A 19235-nucleotide genomic window follows, 5' to 3' on the forward strand; every position below is an offset into this window, starting at 1 on the left:
TATATATATATATATATATATATATATATATAAAATTCAACACTTTCAAATTAAACATTGCTTGCAAATAAACAATCACACACACAAAATTGAATGGCCTTCAATGGAGACCGATAGAGCTAGATGGTGTACAAGCAGGGGCTAATGTTAACCAGCCAAACCAAACACTGTTTTATTCCACATAGAGAGAGAGAGAGAGATCTGAAGAATTGCCATTAAGCATACTGTATTATATGTATGTATTTTGACAAATAAATGCCAGCTAAAACTCTTGGCAACCAAATAGCAATGCCCTGGCAACAAGGTGGTGAGTTTTGCACGAGAAGGCACCACTCACATTTTCTTAAGAATGAAATGAAATGAGTTTCTTAGCTTCACTAAGTGCCATAAGATGTGGCACTAACCTGCTCAGATTACTTTTTTAGATTTCGATGGTTGCGTCCAAATTCACATACTGAGTATTATTTTGAACAAGTAATTACTTATCGACCATTTAAAAAAAAAAAAGTATGTTCTATATAGTATGAATGCGTGTATGTTCATGTTGTCATTGTCATGTGATTACGGTGACAGTTGCTCACTTTACTGCCATTCATAAATCCTCTCCTGTGGCCTCATGGGACAGGAAAGTGCCCACCAGATACACACTTCAGAATATCACCTGCATATCTGTGCCGTGAACCACATTTATCCATGCTGAAAAAACAGCTAAAACCAGCCTTAACTGGTGGTCATAGCTGGTTTAAGCATGGTGTTCAGCTAAAGAGTGGTCAAAACCCCTCTAAAACCAGCCTGCTAAACTAGTTATGACCCCCCCCCCCACTAGTTACATAGTGTAACTTTAATACTTTGTAATTATTATTGAGGTATTATGTTTGCATTTTCCCAACAGATATCTCGCCATTCGGTATCCTCTACGCTCAAGAGAGACCAGAACTCCCCGTAATGCTCTGACATCCATCAGCCTTGTTTGGACTCTATCGCTGTTCTTCTCCAGCCCTTATCTCAGCTACTACCAGCAGATGGATCTAGACGGGACCACCGTTTGCATCCCGGCGTGGAACACCCATGATCGTCGAGCCATGGATGTCTGCACCTTTATATTCGGCTACCTGATACCAGTCCTCATTCTCGGCATCACGTATGCCCGCACCATACGCTACCTCTGGACCTCCGTGGACCCCATGCAGGACATGTCGGAGTCCCGCAAGGCCAAGCGCAAGGTGACCAAGATGATAATCATCGTGGCTGCGCTCTTCTGTTTATGTTGGCTGCCACATCACCTGGTTATCTTGTGCATGTGGTTCGGCCACTTCCCGCTCAACCACACGACCTACGTCCTCCGCATTCTCTCTCACCTGGTGGCGTACACCAACTCCTGCCTGAACCCCATCGTCTACGCCCTGGTGTCTAAACATTTTCGAAAGGGCTTCAAGAAGGTGTTTGGCTGTGAATTTCGTAATCGGGTCATAAACCGGATCCACACTGTGCAGCCGGCGCAGACGGTGAGCCTGATGGAAGCTGCCTCGTGCGAAGGATCCAATCATCACGACGGGTCAAACCGGGGTCGCCTCTGGAGCAAAAGTAGCAAGAAGATGATGACGAGTGCCTTCATGACATTTAATGCGACATAATCCACTTACACTCTCACCTACTGTCAAATCAGTGCTTTACCAAAGTATAAAACTCTTCTTTTCCGGTGGCTTTTAACAGCATTTGAGCTGTGATTACATAAAAGTTATCATATAGGAGCAGATTGTCAGGTAGAAAGGAAGCAGCGCTTTTTGTGTTCTTGGTGAGGACAGTGACCGATGTTTAAAATGAAAATCTCTTGCGTCTGTGTTTTGTCAGTGTTGGCAGCTTTCGTCACTGTGCAGTGGTGGTTGTGTGCTTTCTGACTGTGAATCATGGTAGGGTTTTCCGGAGGTACGAACAGATTGAATTATCAGAGGACAGTGCCGGCATCAAGTTGTTTGGTTCAAACATTCACACGGTGAACTTTTATGACAATTTGATCATATTTTTCGAATTTATGTTCTCGGCTCCTTTAGGGTTACCGCCTACAGGATCTGATGTATGGGTCAGTGACATATAAGAGTGTCTGTAATATAGTGAAATCTTTTAAAAACCTAGTTTAAAGCACACATGATCGTATGGTTTTGTAAAACGTGTTTTCTTGTGTGTGTGTGTGTTTGTTTTTATTTTATTTATTTATTTTTGCCCATTTTATATATGTTGGCTGCATCATGTGGTTTTGTTGGTATATTAAATATTTTAATATCAAATATCCCCATATAGGCAGTGAAACAGTTTTAGTAAAATATTAATAATAAATAACAGAAATAAAAGATTAAGATTTTCTCCCAAAATATTAAAAATAGTTTTAATTCATAAATTAAAAACATGCTTTTAATTGGAGAGTTAGACCTAAAAGTTTGGGGTCGATAATATATATATATATATATTTTCATGTTTTTGAAAGAAAAAGGCACGTTTGATCCAAACACAGTTAAAACAGCAATGTTGTGAAATATTATTGCAATTTAAAATAACTAAAATAATATAAAATAATGTTTTGTATCACAATATATTGTCAAACGTAATTTATTCCTGTGATGTAAAGCTGAATATTCAGCAGCCATTACTCCAGTAATTAGTGTCACACAATCCTTCAGAAATAATTATAATATGCTGATTTGGTGCTCAAGAAACATTTCTCATTATTATCAATGGTATAAACAATTTTACCGCTTAACATTTTTGTGGAAAATATTTTTCTTTGTTTCTCTCTTTCAAAAAAAAAAAAGTTACTGACCCCAAACTTTGAATGCTAGTGTATATTCATAAATTGTATGAATTATATGACTACATTTCTTATGTTTTTTTGACTAAAGTAATAAATAGGACAATCAATGATCATTGATCCATATAGCAAATTTCCTGAAACTGTTTGCTTCTGTTCAACAACTAAACAGAAATATTGTTGACTTCGCCTCACATCTGTCTGTACCGCTACCTCTTTTGTGTCGTATAGGTTTGTGTGATTTGTAAAGCATGTTATGAATTTTAAAGATAATGCTTTGAATGTCTCTTATCAATGTATTGGCGGTGAGACCCCAATGTATTTTGACTTGGGTTGAGTCACAAATGCATACAAAGAATTAACAATGAATAAACAAACAATTGTTCACAAGTACATCCATAGTAAAAAATACAGGTTGGTCTTTGTGATGATTTCCAAGCAACAGAATATATATAACTCAAGCTGTTATGAAACAGATCCGCACAAGAACATCCACTTATCTTGGTCCTCCCAGGATCTGGCTTTACTGGAAATGTGCCAGTTGGCTGGTTCTCGCGTGTAGCTGCTTTAGACTTAGCTGTTGCTTAGAGTTTGTGGGTAATATGCGCGCTCTTATTTGCTCCATCAGTGGAAAAAGCCCAGCGTAACAGCCTCATTTAACATCTGACGTAAGTATTTATTGTACAATCACTATTTAACCAGATTTGTGGTTAGTTTATACTTCCCATGACGCTGCTCATATGCAAAAAAAGAGTATGAGGGCATCTATTTCTAAGGACCTCTTCTCTGTAAAGCACAGCTGCTGCCATTCTGGCAAGTAGGTTGTTTTTTTAGTAATATTACAAGAAGAAACAGGTCAATGAATTTGAATATGTTAATTTCAGTGTCTTTCATGGGTGTCAAAAGTCTCTTCATGCACAATGTAATGCCCATGAACCATATACTTACGGTCTTTCTTGAAGAGCCACTCTGCAGTCAAACTGATTGGCGTATGCAGAGAGGACAGCTGTGGAGTGCCAAAAGCAATTCTGGCTCTCTACCGATGATGATGATGATGATGATGATGCTCCTCTGCTCTCCATGATTATTCTTCCCATGTGTTCAGCTCTTCATCAGGAGCCAAACACTGATCTGAGCTTTTGACACAGAACAGACATGACAGTCATGGAAAATTAAGGCGGTCAGAAAAGGAATAAATATTAAAAATTCAGTGTGCAGATGCATTGTTGCATAAAAGCCAGACAAAATTAAGACTGCTCTGACCCACCTCAGTCCCTAGTATTAAAATATAGAGTTGTAACTGCAGTGTAAATGCATTTATGCCACCTCTAAGCAGCATTAAACAATCTGTGTAAAGACACTAAAATGCAATTTCAGAAGCACTTCTGTGTTACCTTTACAGTGTAAATTTGGCAATAGTAAACAGAGCAATGCATATAAAAATCATATAAAAACGTATTTCTTTAATACAGGTTTAATCTCTTGACTAGTTCTGTAATCTGCACAGTGGTGCATTCTGGCATTGAGCTGTCCTTTTCTAGTCTGTTTTTGTGTGTGATGTTCAGACTACCAACCCCCACACATTTTAATGGCTCTCTGCTGCAAATACAATGTGATAGCCTGCAACAGTCAAGTCAAAGTTCACCAATTAAGCTACTCCTCTGTCTTGCCTCTCAGGGCCATACAATGACTCCATACAATGGCTTATCTGATGTTGATGAGGCAAGGTACTGGTTGTCTCTCCTGGTGAACTTGTACTTTTTCCTACTGCCTCCTTCATCTTATTGTCTCTCTGGGGGGGAAAGGGGAAAGAGATGATCCAGCTTAAATGAAAGCTGTTGATTTGGTCTAGATGGATCTTGTCAGCTTTGGCTTGTTGCAGAACATTGTGAAAGTAAACAGTGTTCACACTGAAAGCATTGTACTTGAAAGCTTGTTATAGCCGTGCTTTATTGATTTATATTCAGGGTTTGTTCTAAACCTCTAACCCTGCAAATATGAAACCTCTGACATTAATATAGCTAGAACCGCTTGACATATACTCCATTACAGTGTCATCATGGCTGAAACGTAATAAATCAGCATTCACCTAACCAGCATGCAGTTTTCTTGAAGGGAAGCACTGCTGAAGTCTAGATCCTGCTGCATCCTTCATAAGCTCCACCATTCCAGGCATCACACTGGGACGTAACAGGTAGGGGTTGTCCTTTACCTCATGCTTCCAATCAGTTCTAATGGAAGAACCTGTGAGTTAAAGCATGCTTTGAGAATTGAACAGAGATGTTGCCTCCCAGCAGACTTGTGCCTCCAGTGAAATAGATCCAATTAGGATCTAAGACTTTCTCAACAACAAGAAAAGTACATTTTAACTGCTGTTAATCAAAGGCCCAGCATTGCATTAAAGGAATTTGTCTGTGTGTGTGTTTTTGTGCTGAATTAAAAGAAAAAGTAAGAACATGGATTTTTAGAATTGTTCAGCTTGGCAAGGGTTCAAGTATGATTCTTATGGAAATAATAAAGGAATAGTTTACCCAAAAATGAATGATTTGCTGAAAATGTACTCACCTTTAGTGCTCCACAAGACTCCAGTCCATCAATTAACGTCTTGTGAGGTGAAAAGCTGCGTGTATGTAAGAAACAAATACATCAAGGCATTTAAAATCGTTGCTTTCAGCTAAAATATGAAGCTTCTATATCCATAATATTGCTTTCTCCAGTGAAGAAGTCTCCTTGTCTAAATCAGGAGAGAAATATGCACAGATCAAGCACAATTTACAAGTGAAAACAATTCTAACCAAATATAACAAATTTTGTTTTGAGAGGACAACATGGGATGGACTTTTTCACCAGTGGAAGCGTTATTATGGAGTATGGACTCGTATTTTGGCCAGACGGTTTACACTTAAAATGCCTTAATGATGGATTTGTTTATTACAGACATGCAGCTTTTCACTTCACAAGATGTTAACTCATGGACTGGAGTCATGTGGATTACTTGTGGATTATTGCAATGTTTTTAACAGATGTTTGAACTCTTATTCTGATGGCACCCATTCACTGCAGAGGATCCATTGGTGAGCAAGTGATGTAATGCTAAATGTTTCCAAATCTGTTCTGATGATGAAACAAACTTATCTACATCTTGGATGGCCTGATGGTGAGTACATTTTCAGCAAAGTTAAATTTTTGGATGAACTGTTCCTTTAACTCAGATTCACAGATTGACAAATTCTGAATATATAAAATATAATCAATGCATGTGCTGGTATAGCACATTTCACAACCAGTGGCTACTATGAGCTGATGAATTTGAATTCCCTCGTGCTGTGAATCAATAAGAAATGCAGTCTTCTGTAGATGTGCTGTGTCTATAAACTGATGCACAATGACACCATCGTTTCACTGAAAGCTCTCAACAAAACAGAACACTTCAACATTCAGTTCATCTCTGCACTGTTGTCTCCTTCAACATCTGAGGAAAACTGACCATTTAATATACACTGTGTTAAATGGTCAGTTTCCCGCAGACGTACATGGTAAATATCAATTGAGAACAGAATGTTTTATTGTGCATCATTTCCAAACAAGAAAATAATATGGACAGTGAAGCTTGGCATTTTATTTATTTATTCAAGTCTAAAATGTAAAATTTCTTAATACACTCAATACATCATGAAATCAACATCTGAGGAAAACTGACCATTTAATATACACGGTGTTAAATGGTCAGTTTCCCGCAGACGTACATAAATAATGGTAAATATCAATTGAGAACAGAAGGTTTTATTGTGCATCGTTTCCAAACAAGAAAATAATATGGACAGTGAAGCTTGGCATTTTATTTATTTATTCAAGTCTAAAATGTAAAATTTCTTAATACACTCAATACATCATGAAATGTGATGGAAACGTGTTAATGAAAAAGATATATGTATATATAGGCTATATATAGCCTACACTAGTGGATATTATAAGTTAAAAAAAAAAGAAAAGAAAAATCTGCTTTATTTATAGGCTACTACAATACGCTTTGTTGTTGTTATTTCTTTATTTGTATATTTTTACATGTGGTGAAACCATTCAAAACAAATTCTTCCACAGTTTTAATAATGTTTTGGAGCCTTCTGAGAGCGTCTATACAGTAGCCTATCTGTGGAGTTGAATTAATAGAGAGGGCGCCACTATCATCTTCATAACCATCATATTTTAAAGGGGCGGTAGAGACTGTCTAATGTACATTTATGATAGGTGATGTCACCACTGAATGTGCTTCACATTTCACTCATGAGCCAACCTTGGGAAAACAATTTGATGACAGGTTATTAGTAGCCTATTTGCTTTCAGTGTAACTGGATGGATGTCGCGGAATGTGCGCGTTCACAATAATGCCTGCAAAAGACCCGCTTATCGAAACACTTAAAGGTACGTTTCACATCCTATATGCTATCATACACTTCAGGTTGTACCTGACCTTCGATGTGCTGTTTTACTGATCAGTTGTTGTTCTGGTCACGCAGCTGAAGATGACAGGCTTGCTGCTCGGTTAGCAGAGCCTGCTGGTAGATATATATCGGTTCACTGATCTGCGCATGCGCTGCCAATAGCGCCGCGCTGCTGTGGAGGGAGGAATTTCAGTGAACGAGAAATATGAGTCAATGGATTACGTGAACGAGAACGATTCGTTCACCTAAAAGATTCGTTCAAAAATAACGATTCGTTCACGAACGTAACAACACTAATTAGCCTACTTCAAAACACAAAGAAATTTTCGGTATAACTTTTCTGTTTCTAAGCATTTTTATTGACAAATCACAGGGCAGCGTTGACAATATTTTTTGTTTCTGTGTGTGAGTGATCCGTTATGTGTCTGTACATGTGTGCGTGCAGTACAATCCTTGTAGGCAGAACTAGTTTAGAACGGCTGTAGTTATGGCATTAATTGTGCTAGTGATTGAGCGGTAGTGGATGAGAGCGAGCGAAAACCAGAATTCTCCGACTTTCAAAAGATCCCCGCTTCAGTTAAAATCACGCTGCTCCGCTCGCAATGCACTTCGATCCCATACGCTGCTTTGGGGTGGCAACGCTCATTTTAACTGCCACCCTTGTGGACACGCCACTGACTCTTAATACTACTCTTTTAGCGTACTGTTTTTCTCATACTATATTGTAGAGAAGTATTCGATTTCAGATATCAGCTATCCCACACAAATTAAATATGTCGTCTAACCTGACTAAGGCCTGTGTTTGCCAAGGTTGTACTCCGTCTAGCTGTTTGTATACACCTTTTAAGGTGGGGTCACATTTACGGTTGCTCTGCAAAATTTCATGGGCAAATGTTTACAGGAATCCCAGCGATCTGGAGTTTTAAATGAGGGCGAAAAAATCCCCATGCAGATTTTGCTTGTTGTTTAAAGGTTTGAAAGTGACTTCTCTATGAACAGCGGTTCATGCATCACTGCACAGTTGACAATAAACCATTTTTTGCCTGTAAAATTTCACTAATGTGACCACACCTTTATACATGCAAATGTAATACTCATGGCGTAGGATGCTGAAAAACAAGTGAGACATGATGCAACAGCAAAATACGTCTGATACATGTGCACATTGACCGACAATTAAAAAGCAGCTCAGAAGGAACGGCCAGCTGTATTCCTGGGGTAAACACACACAGTTGTGGTGAGCTCCAGGGCAACCAAGTATGCCAGTGTGTGCTGTTTTGGTCTGGGTTAGCCTAATGAAGCATGGTCTATTCCACCTACATTACATAACATCTTGTGATTAAAAAAAGAAAACTAACCATTAACCATCATCCTCCCTGTTTATTCCCAGTGTGCATTCTGAATTTGAAATCGGAGGGCACTGTGACTGACTCCAATCCACACCTGGCAACCTGCTGTGAGCTCCTGGAACTTATACTGCGAAAGGGACTACAACGTGAGCTCCACACACCAACACACACTCTCCTGTACACCTGCACATCATCACCTGTCAGCAAACACAGTACAAACACTCAAATAAGAGCCATCATTACACCTGGCACACACTGTGGGAAAATCCATACACATTACAGGAGTTTACAGATAATAAGGATGTCTATATTGACTATACAATAGATGTTTGAACGCACTTAACTTAGTTTATTTTTCTCATAATTTTATAACCTTTTTGACCTAAATGCATACAATGATTCATTGCTTCAAATTAGTTTTGTACACCAATATAAACTGTCAACATAAGCATTTCTTTACAAACCTAAAGTGTTAGTTGGGCAAGATGCACCAAGTCTGTTATTTTAGTATAATTGAGATACTATTATTGATTTTATTAATATTTTGAAACACTTTTTATTTTTAGTTCCTTTTTTCATTTTAGTATATAAGCAAATTAAAGTGTATGCATATGACACTATGTTTACTACATAATGAACATTACTCATTAATGTTTTAGAGCCTGTTCTCAGTTTGGCACATAGAGATTACTGGCATTGTTTTGAACAGCTTCTTCACCATGACACATGTGGCAGGTATGTCATTATTATTGCTTCTCATTTTTAGCATAACATAACGTAGGTTTAAGAAAAATGTCTCATTCAAAGTCTCATTGGATTCAAAGTCTAACTTAAACTACGACAAAGAATTAAATGAATCCGATGAATCAAATGAATCAAATCAATAATATTGAGTAATATAAATAAAAAAAGTAGTTAATCTCTGAAATTGTCATTGCTGATAATTACAATAAAAATGCATATTCAATTATAAAAATGCCAAATGCATTTTCACTCTCATACTTTTGGACCCTAATGTATATCTCATTGTTTTTATATTTTAAAAATAACATCTTTTGATTAATAACAACTACAAATTTGCTGAAAATGGAACAGAAAGTACATCTAATTGTGGCCTGTCTGATCAGAATGTTATGTCTGCTCTTGAAGGTTGAGTTCAGTTTCTTTGGCCGTGCAGCAGACCACAGCCTGCAGCAAACTCATGACCTCTCAAGGCCGAGGACGCTTCTTCATACGGCTCATGCTGATGAGGAGAACCCTGGGAAATGTAGTAAAACAACTGCTGCACACAAACAGAGTAATCGAGGTTAGTGGACACTCACAAGTGATGATTGAAAATTGTCTTTTACAGACAATCAACATAATTTATTTTCTTCGCAGTGGTATTGCCCTAATGTTGCTATTCTGAGAAATGAGGAGTTCGTTGGTGAGTTTTTTTGTTTGGCTGAGACACTTATAGTTATATACTGGTACTTTTGCTGTAATTACTGTCTCAACTGTCTCCAAACAGAACCATTTCTTTCGCTGTCTATGGTGCTGTCAGAAATGAACTTTAAGATCAGTATTGAGGTATGGACTGCTTATCCCGTGCATTTGCTATATGCTTCATTGTGCTGAGTTTGAGATCTGTCAAAGTAAAGTTTCCTTCTTTCTTACTAGAAACTTTCTCTTTGTGACTTTAATCTCAGAACTGCAGCTTCCTGGATGAAAGCTGGCTCCTTCCGGTATGATCTTAATGTTCTGACGTACTTGATTTACCTGTATGTGCATGAAGAGGTCATGCTGAATTGCATGTTGCAAACCTTGCTTGTGTTTTAGGTGTGTCAAATCTATGAAGCTGTTCCCTGTCGGGAGCTGGGGATGGTGCTCAGGTTAGCATGCTGGCATGTCTTTTCAATTCTGAATGCTGCATTTGTTCATGTAATTTTGGCCATTTTTTTCTTCAAAATTATTTGTGCACACATTCTGATCACCTTTTTGCTCTCTGTATCGATAAAGTCATGCTCAACTGCAAGTTTTTGATTTTGTAGAATTAATAGCAAATATTACTAATCAGTATTTCTGTTCATATCCCATATTTTAACAATCTTTCTTTGTAAAGGTACCTAGATGGACGCGTCTTTGTATTAGACCTGCTTCAGTGTAGTCAAGCTCAGGTGGATATGTTTGTCGAGCCTGGTGACATCATTGATGAAATCAATGGGATATCACTGAGGAATGCTAGCAATGGGCAGGTCAGAAGAAATCTTTCCCATAAAATGTGTCCTGCATGACCCAGCATATCATAAATGAATCTTAGATTACTTCTACAGACAGCTTTATATTTGTGTACTCTGCTATCTGCTTTGCCTGAATTGATTATATAATCATAAGCTTTTGTGTTCCCATTGTGTTTGTGTATTCTAAGACTCATTCATCACAAGATATGCCTCCTGTCAGGAATAGTTCACCCAAAAATTACAATTTTGTCATCATTTACTCACCCTCATGCTGTTCCAACCACATATTGTTTCCTCTGGGAGACAAAAAAAGGATGTTAGGTACGATGTTCGAGCTGCTGTTTTCCACAAAGTGGATGATAAAATAAACTGCACAGCTCCTGACATGACAAAAAAGCACTATTAAAGTGCCATTAAAATTAGTCATGCGATTTGTGCCCTATATTCCAAGTTTTTTCTGAAGACATACAATAGCTAATGTGACGAACAGACCAAAATGTAAGTTGTGTAGCATTCAAATCTCATCTGCAGCAGCGTTTTTAAAATCAGCATGAAATGAAATTTCACCAGATCTGTTTTCCAAATGCATGTTATTCATCTTGTTGTGAACGGTTCATCCATGCATATGTTTAAAGGGGTCATATGATGCTGCTAAAAAGAACATTATTTTGTGTATTTGGTGTAATGAAATGTGTTTATGCGGTTTAAGGTTAAAAAAACACATTATTTTCCACATACTGTACATTATTGTTTCTCCTCTATGCCCGCCTTTCTGAAACGCGTCGATTTTTACAAAACTAATCGGTCTGAAAAGCGAGGTGTGCTCTGATTAACCAACTATCCAGTGCGTTGTGATTGGCCGAAAAGCTCAAGCGTGTGACGGAAATGTTACACCCCTTGTAGGTATGTGGGGGTGTGTTAGAATGAGCCGTTTTAGGTAGGCGTGTTTGACTCTTAACTTTTATAAAGAATATCTCTTTGGATTTGAGACTTCTTTGCAACTTTACAGATCTTCTTTATGCACCAAGAGCTTGTAACACTCCAAAGAGAAAGGAAAAATTGAAATCGCATCATATGACCCCTTTAATTTGCAAAATTTAAATTTTTATAAAATATAATAACTCGATTTTCCAGTGAAACAACAACTGGTCATGTATGCCAGACTTCTTTAATCATTTAGTCCACTTAAACCCCACCCCTATTTTAATGTGCGGTCTCATTTAACATTGTCTGGCAAATTTTTGAAATGCAGTCATTTTAGTAGGAATCCACGCGATTGGGAACTTCTCATGAGGGCAGAATGAGTCAAAATTCAGGTTTCAAAACAAGTTCAAGTTGGTCACATGGATTAATAGCAGTGACCAACAGAAAACTACTTGGTTTGAAAGTGACTTCTATGTGAGCTGTGCTTCATACATCGCCACACATTCGACTTTAGGCAATTGGCCTTATTTGTCTGCAAAATTTCACCGCACCTTTACAGTCAAAGGTGCCATAGAGCTCGATATCGGACTAACAGGCCACTTGTTACTACTTTTCCCCTCCAAAGGCAGGTGTGGTTCTGTCTAAGCTGAAGGGTCAGCCCCTTTCCATTCACTTGATACGTTGGAGAGGAGAAGATGGGTCTATCTATCAGCCACTGGTCAAACACTTACGGCAACTCAAACAGGAAAAACCCTCACTTCAGTTTGGCCCAAAACCAGCCTCTCAGCAGGACAGAACCGCGGGACAGAAGAGAGGGCAGACGCAGTGTGTCAAAGACGGCAGGTACTCTCAATAAAGATTTCATGTATGTTTGCAATTGTATTAGTCTCTAATACCATAAACAGCCTGGCCTGTATCTGTTTGATCATGTTTCATTAACAGGATCCTGTACGCTGTGCACCTCTTAGGAAAAGCAAACATAGGAATGGTACAGTAGTTGTGTAAACTCTCTTTGTGGTGTGCTTAATCCATTCATGTGTATTTTTGAGTCAATATGTGATCCGTGTGATTATTGAAAATGAATGTTAATTTTGTTTAATTTTAAGTATGGAGGTAAGGAGGTCCTGCAGAATGTCATTCCTGTGGTTCTGGAGAGCAGACAGGCAAGAAAGGTATATCTACAATTGAGCAAGTGAGTTTTATGTAGAGAGATGTGAATGTAAGCTAATTTCAAGACCTATATAATATCTCATGCATGCTTTCTGATTTTGTCATATAGGAGGTACTGCTGGATGTAAAGGAGACTCATCTTACCTGCATAGATAAGTCAAATAAGCAGGTTTGTATTTTTCAACACTAAATACAAATAACTTAGGTTAAAGGTGAGTAATTTAAAGCCAAGGTTTCTCTTTTTGATTAGGAGCTGTTTCAACACCACTTCCCTGAGATATCATGTGTTGGGAGGCTTGGAAGCCAACCTGATTTAACCATTTTTGCTTTTTGTATATTGTAAGTATTTTAGGAACATGTTGTAGATAGATGTCTATTCAAGTCATGAAAATGAGATGCATGGCATGCTGGTTTATGCTAAGCTTTCTATCTTGAAATGTTTCTCTCAGATATGGAACTCGCGCTCAGTTAAAACTCTGATAATTACAGACGTTCAGTATTTGATATGGTGTTGGAGTTTGAATAAATGGCAGGCGGGTTATGAGACTGGTTTATCTGTATTCCATTTGCTTATCAGTGACATTTGCTTCCAGGCTTTGTGTTTTCAGTACTAACCATGTAATTGGTTTCAGAGATACATCGCAAGCAGGCAAATCGTCCGGCTTCTGTTGTGTGGTCCTACAGGCCGCCACAAGCAGTGAGTGTGAAGAGATAGTTAACCGTATAGGTGAGTGTGAAACTGCCTTAATTCACAGTATTAATGTGATGAAAGAATTATGTCAGGTGCCAATCACTTTGGAAATAATTAATATCTTATGTACTGTTTTTTTTTTTTTTTATCACCACAGCCGCTGGGTTCAAACATACAGAATGGTTTGTGTGAAAATTCAGAACTTGAGTGGATTGGACATCTTCTGAAGTGTGCATCATGTGTTTTAGAACACAATATATATAATGAATTGTTATATATTCTAATATATTATAACAATATACTTTATTGTTTGTATTAATAGTACACTGTATATGACTGATACAACCTTATTGTAATATCCCATATTCGTGCAATGTTGTTTTGATAGAAATACATGAAACACTTTTTGTTACAAGATTTTATGCTTTTATTTTTTTCATACAATACACAAATATTATAAAACACTTTAAACAATCAAGAAATTGAAATCACTATTAAATTAAATGCACATATTGGAGTCCAAAAATTTTGTAATTTTGTTTTATGTATTTTTGCATTTAAACTTGTAAATGAACAAGGCTTTAAACAATTTTTAAAAAGTACTATAAAGAAAAATGTTATAGGATTAATGAGATAAATTTACCATTCTACACTATTCTACACTACACTAAGTCTCTAATCAAATACTATATGTAATTGTAAACGTATGTTATTGAGCAGGTAAACTCAAATATACAAAAGGACAGATGTTGGAGTCCAAAAATGTTGTAATTTTGTTTTATGTATTTTTGCATTTAAACTTGTAAATGAACAAGGCTTTAAACAATTTTTTAAAAGTACTATAAAGAAAAATGTTATAGGATTAATGAGATAAATTTACCATTCTACACTATTCTACACTACACTAAGTCTCTAATCAAATACTATATGTAATTGTAAACGTATGTTATTGAGCAGGTAAACTCAAATATACAAAAGGACAGATGTTCTTGCTTTCATTGAGGCATAAAATGTTCTTAAGAATATTCTAAAATCATCGTGTAAAAATAAAAAGCAATTCACGGACAAACATCCTTAACTGTTATGCAGTTTTTATCAATAGAAATCACCATCACGTTTGGAGACCTTTATCTGCAACTTTGAATTTGGAGCACATCTTGCTCTTAATTTGGGGATTTACCTCTGTTTATTTATTGTTGTTTTTTTTTTCACTTTTATTTATTTCTTATTTTATTTTTTTTATGCTTTATTAATTAAATGCCACAAGAACATGAGGTATTACATATTCACATGATCAAATTAACATTATTAGCTGCCAGAGAAAAAAAAGCAAAAAAAGGGAAGAAAATTACATAAAGTTCAATGCTTTCAGAGCATTACATGTTTTCAGTGCTTTTTTGTTTTTTGTTTGTTCTAAGAGATTTACATATAATTTAAAGTCATTCACCTCTGTTTATTATCTCTGACTTCACTCTCCTATGACGTAGCAAGGTCCGTTTAGTGAACGAGTCGTTATTTTAAATTGATTCTTTTCAATGAATCAGTTCACAGAACAAACCTGAAGCATTCGTGCTCGCACTGAACTGATTTGGTCCGAGCGGCTCTCGAATCGAACTGTTCGAAAGAACCGATTCGCGCACGACTACGACGTCATCACAATGGCCCGGAATTTCCTCCTTAGCCAGATCTGGCGCATGCGCACATCAAAAAAGAGTGCGGACTTCGCAGCTCTCCCAATATTAAATAGTTTGATGGCCATAATTTGATAAATCATGTCGAAAGCACCATCTCAGGCCGGTTCTTCGGGTGCCGCGGCCAACCTGGGCCCTTCATCGTCCTCCTCCTGCTCCTCACCCTCGGCAGGCGGCACGACGTCCCCCGCTAACGTGCTTCACGCACAGCCCGAGAAACCCCAGCACTACACGTACGTAACGAAACACCTTTACATCCACCTGATCACTCGTGCAGATCACACATTTCATGTATCAACAATTTTACACGCCTCTGATGGGTTTTTGTGGCTGTGATGAGCTGGATCAAGAGCTGTGTTTTATAGAGGCCTAGTAGTGCGATTGAGTGCATGCACTGCATTGAGGTGATATTTTGAAGAATGCACTTGAGCATCCTGGCAAAAGCTCTGGCGATTTGTAAACACAATAAAGAAGGCGAGCTATAAAGTGCTTAATTAGTCTAAAATGTTATGCATCGTGAAATCATGGTAAAAGTTTGATCAATTCTTTTGATCTCAGTTCACTGATGAAGCAGTGTTCATTACTATATAAGAATTAATTATTTTATAGTAATTAATTCCATAAAAAAACGTATGTAGTTTATATATTTAAATATTTTAGAACTGTACATATGTATACAGAATACACCATTTATATTCATCACTACAAACCAAAGGTGCCCAAACTTGTACTACAAAGGGCCAAAAATCTAACTTTATTGAGGGCCATGGACTGAAAATAAACGCTGCATTACTCTATATCCATCTATATTATATTCAAATTTACATTTGTAAATTCATTTTATATTCTCTGTTTTCTAATGCGTCATGGCCGTAACCACAATTGACATTGAAAATACTTTGAATTGTGATTGATCAATATGTGCTTATAAATAACTGTTTTTGTTTCTCTCAGTCATGAATTATGTTAAATCCATGATTTCCGTGACTTTTCCAGTTTCTTGTAATTAGTTTTTACATTCACAAATAGCCAAATATACAGTGGGTACGGAAAGTATTCAGACCCCCTTAAATTTTTCACTCTTTGTTATATTGCAGCCATTTGAATGTAGAACCACACATTATCAGGAAAAAAGACTGGACAATACAAATCACTTTTCCATGACATTTTAAAACCTTCCAGTCATTCATGATTATTGGGTACACATTTTTGAAAATAATTTCATAGCCATTCCACTTTTTTATTATAATATTGTAAAGCTGAACATAACAAGAAACCTATATTTTCACCTTAGAAATTTTTATTGCACTGTAAAAAAATATTTTTCAAAATTGTAAATAAAACAAAGATTACTGGAGTACATTTGACAATAAAATACTTAACAATGTCCTGTTTAATTCGACTTTTACTTACTCTCTTTCTAATTGAAAAATGTAAGTGAAAATTCTTTCTACACCAATATTCCTTCATTGTACTTTTCTATGACATTTTAAGATTTGACAATTTCTGATATTTCCATGTTTTCCATGATTATTTTCATGTCTCCTGAAGCAGGTCATATACACTCTTGTAATAGTGTTTATTTGTAGTTTTACCGCTCTGAAAAATCTCCTTTTCCAACCTGCTAATGGTTAATAGCCACATCCACCTCCAGACATACTGTCATGTAGCATCTCTCTATCTATGTTCAGGTATCTGAAAGAGTTCAGGACGGAGCAGTGTCCCCTGTTTGTGCAGCACAAGTGCACTCAGCACCGCCCCTTCACCTGCTTCCACTGGCACTTCCTGAATCAGAGACGACGGAGGCCGATTCGCAGACGAGATGGAACGTTTAATTACAGCCCTGATGTGTACTGCGTTAAATACGACGAGGGCACAGGGACATGTCCCGACGGAGATGAGTAAGAACCAGCAGAAACTTCTTTTTAAAGTCACACTGTGTGAATTTATGCTAATGTCTTTCTGTATTTATGTACTGCCAGGTGTCCATTTCTGCACCGAACAGCTGGAGACACAGAGAGACGGTATCATCTGCGGTACTATAAGACTGGTTCCTGTATCCACGAGACTGATGGGAAGGGCCACTGTAGTAAGAACGGCCCTCACTGTGCCTTTGCTCACGGCTCCCATGACCTCCGTAGCCCCGTCTATGACATCAGGTAGGCAGTTGACTTATAAAGTAATAATCATTTATATCATTTATTCACCATGTCATTCCAAACATATCTTTTCTTTTCTTTGGGACACAAAAGAGTAATTTTTAATTGAAGTCATGAATTAAATTGCATCCACATTTATTATTATGATACAGTAGCATTTAGTTTAGTCGATAAGATTTTTAAAATGTTTTTGAAAGAATCTTTTATGCTCACCAAGGCAGCATATATTTGATCAAAAGTACAGTCAAACAGTAATATTGTGATGTATTGTAACAGTTAAAAATAACTGTTTTTGTTTTTTAAATATATTTTAAAATGTAATTTATTTCTGTGATTCCAAAGCTGATTTTTCAGCATCATTACTCCAGTCTTCAGTGTCACATGATCCTTCAGAAATCATTCTAATATGCTGATTTGCTGCTCGAGAAACATTTCTGATTATTATCAATGTTGAAAACAGTTGAGCTGATTTATATTTTTGTGAAAACTGATATATATTTATTTCAGGATTCTCTGATGAGTAAAAAGAAAAAAAGCAACATTTTTCAGATTTTTTTTTTTTTTACATTATTAATGTCTGTTTTTGATCAATTTAATGCATCCTTGCTGAATAAAGATATTCATTTATTTAAAAAAAAAATCATACCCTAAACTTTTGAACGGTAGTGTAATTTTTTCCTTGGTTTGACGTATGTATTTTAAATTTCTTGTTAAGAGAAGTTCAGGTGTTAGAAGCCCAAGCTGCTACTGGATTGGTTGAGGGAACATCTGGAGAAGGGCAGTCAGGAGTTGTGGCCAGCACTGCACTCATAGAAAAGATCCTGAGTGAAGATCCACGCTGGCAAGGTGAAACCTGCCTCTCCACACGACTTCAAAATGAACCTAAATGTCACAATACATTTATATGTCATTCTTCATGCTGTTCTTTGCTCATTTCTCCTCATGCAGACAATAGTTTCGTGCTCTCCCATTACAAGACTGAGCTTTGCAAAAAACCTCCGCGGCTGTGTCGTCAGGGCTATGCTTGTCCCTACTATCACAACAGCAAAGACCGCAGACGGAGCCCTCACAAACACAAATACAGGTCTGAACAACTAATACTTCATTTTATAAAAATCCTAAAGGGATAGTCAAAAAAAGCCAGTTTTTACTCCCTTTCATTTTATTCCAAACCAGTATTCTGTTATTGTTTTCAGTAGAACACAAGCTGATAGATCTTAATCTCATGCAGATAATTTCATACAACAACAGTTCATATCATATTGAGCAAAAAGGACAAAAACAACTTGCACACTATATTCCACATGCTCTGAATTCATGTGATAGCATTTTGTGGGAAAAAAAGAAATGTTGAATTTGTTTCATCCCGTGCCAAACTCTCATTCACAATCAAATTATGCTTTTGTGATGTTTTTCCCCCTTTAGTTTCCATTTTTGGTTCGTTTTGTTGCTTGACAGATATTTTATTTGCAGATTCCCAAACTTTTGGTCAGCAGAAACTCTTTAACCTAAAATATTTACCATAAGAAAATTTTCTATAATTTTTGCATGTTCATGATTCTCTGGTGTCAGTTAATTATCACATGACTTGCAGGTAAATAATTCAACAATTTCATTTTTGTTAGTGTATTTTATTTTGATTCATTTGTATTTTGTCATTATTTATTTAATTTATTATTTGTCATTTTTATTATTTAGTCAATTATTATCTTTTTATGAACTCACAAACCCCCTGCAGTTTGGAAACCCCTGATTTTTTTTTTTTTTTTTTTAAAAGTAATGACAAA

General features: G+C 36.8%; 3 protein-coding genes across 4 annotated transcripts in view; all 3 read left to right on the forward strand.

Annotated features, from left to right (window-relative positions):
- Positions 1-1634, forward strand: part of LOC107753270 (galanin receptor type 2) — a 2496-nt gene extending 862 nt beyond the window's left edge. The window contains exon 2 of the mRNA XM_016569400.1: positions 893-1634. Within this exon, the coding sequence (XP_016424886.1) occupies positions 893-1634 (742 nt within the window). The remainder of the gene's footprint in view (positions 1-892) is intronic.
- Positions 1635-7141: 5507 nt separating this feature from the next.
- Positions 7142-13900, forward strand: LOC107753284 (uncharacterized). Its single transcript, XM_016569414.1, has 16 exons — positions 7142-7225; positions 8636-8740; positions 9254-9329; positions 9744-9900; positions 9975-10020; positions 10105-10163; positions 10283-10318; positions 10413-10465; positions 10696-10828; positions 12363-12580; positions 12680-12725; positions 12844-12909; positions 13017-13076; positions 13158-13246; positions 13540-13634; positions 13756-13900. Exons 1-16 carry the CDS (start codon positions 7171-7173, stop codon positions 13788-13790), a joined length of 1329 nt encoding a protein of 442 aa, XP_016424900.1. The 5' UTR covers positions 7142-7170; the 3' UTR covers positions 13791-13900.
- A 1390-nt stretch (positions 13901-15290) lies between these two features.
- LOC107753248 (RING finger protein unkempt homolog) overlaps positions 15291-19235 on the forward strand; it is a 9051-nt gene continuing 5106 nt past the window's right edge. For both annotated transcript variants that reach the window (XM_016569367.1, XM_016569368.1), the window contains exons 1-5: positions 15291-15522; positions 16981-17190; positions 17272-17448; positions 18164-18294; positions 18397-18532. In XM_016569367.1, coding sequence (XP_016424853.1) covers positions 15371-15522; positions 16981-17190; positions 17272-17448; positions 18164-18294; positions 18397-18532 — 806 coding nt within the window. In that variant the 5' untranslated portion in view covers positions 15291-15370. The remainder of the gene's footprint in view (positions 15523-16980; positions 17191-17271; positions 17449-18163; positions 18295-18396; positions 18533-19235) is intronic.

The sequence above is a fragment of the Sinocyclocheilus rhinocerous genome, unplaced genomic scaffold (assembly GCF_001515625.1).
Source record: "Sinocyclocheilus rhinocerous isolate Xijiao unplaced genomic scaffold, SAMN03320098_v1.1 scaffold411, whole genome shotgun sequence".
In the NCBI taxonomy this organism is placed as follows: domain Eukaryota; kingdom Metazoa; phylum Chordata; class Actinopteri; order Cypriniformes; family Cyprinidae; genus Sinocyclocheilus; species Sinocyclocheilus rhinocerous.

What these genes read in the sequence shown, in the direction of transcription:
- LOC107753284 (XM_016569414.1), top strand. Translation starts at nt 7,171, where the DNA reads ATGTGCGCGTTCACAATAATGCCTGCAAAAGACCCGCTTATCGAAACA. An exon ending in ACTTTAAGATCAGTATTGAG is followed by an intron (nt 10,164 to 10,282) that starts GTATGGACTGCT and finishes CTTTAATCTCAG; the next exon opens with AACTGCAGCTTCCTGGATGA. An exon ending in GAAAAGCAAACATAGGAATG is followed by an intron (nt 12,726 to 12,843) that starts GTACAGTAGTTG and finishes TTTAATTTTAAG; the next exon opens with TATGGAGGTAAGGAGGTCCT.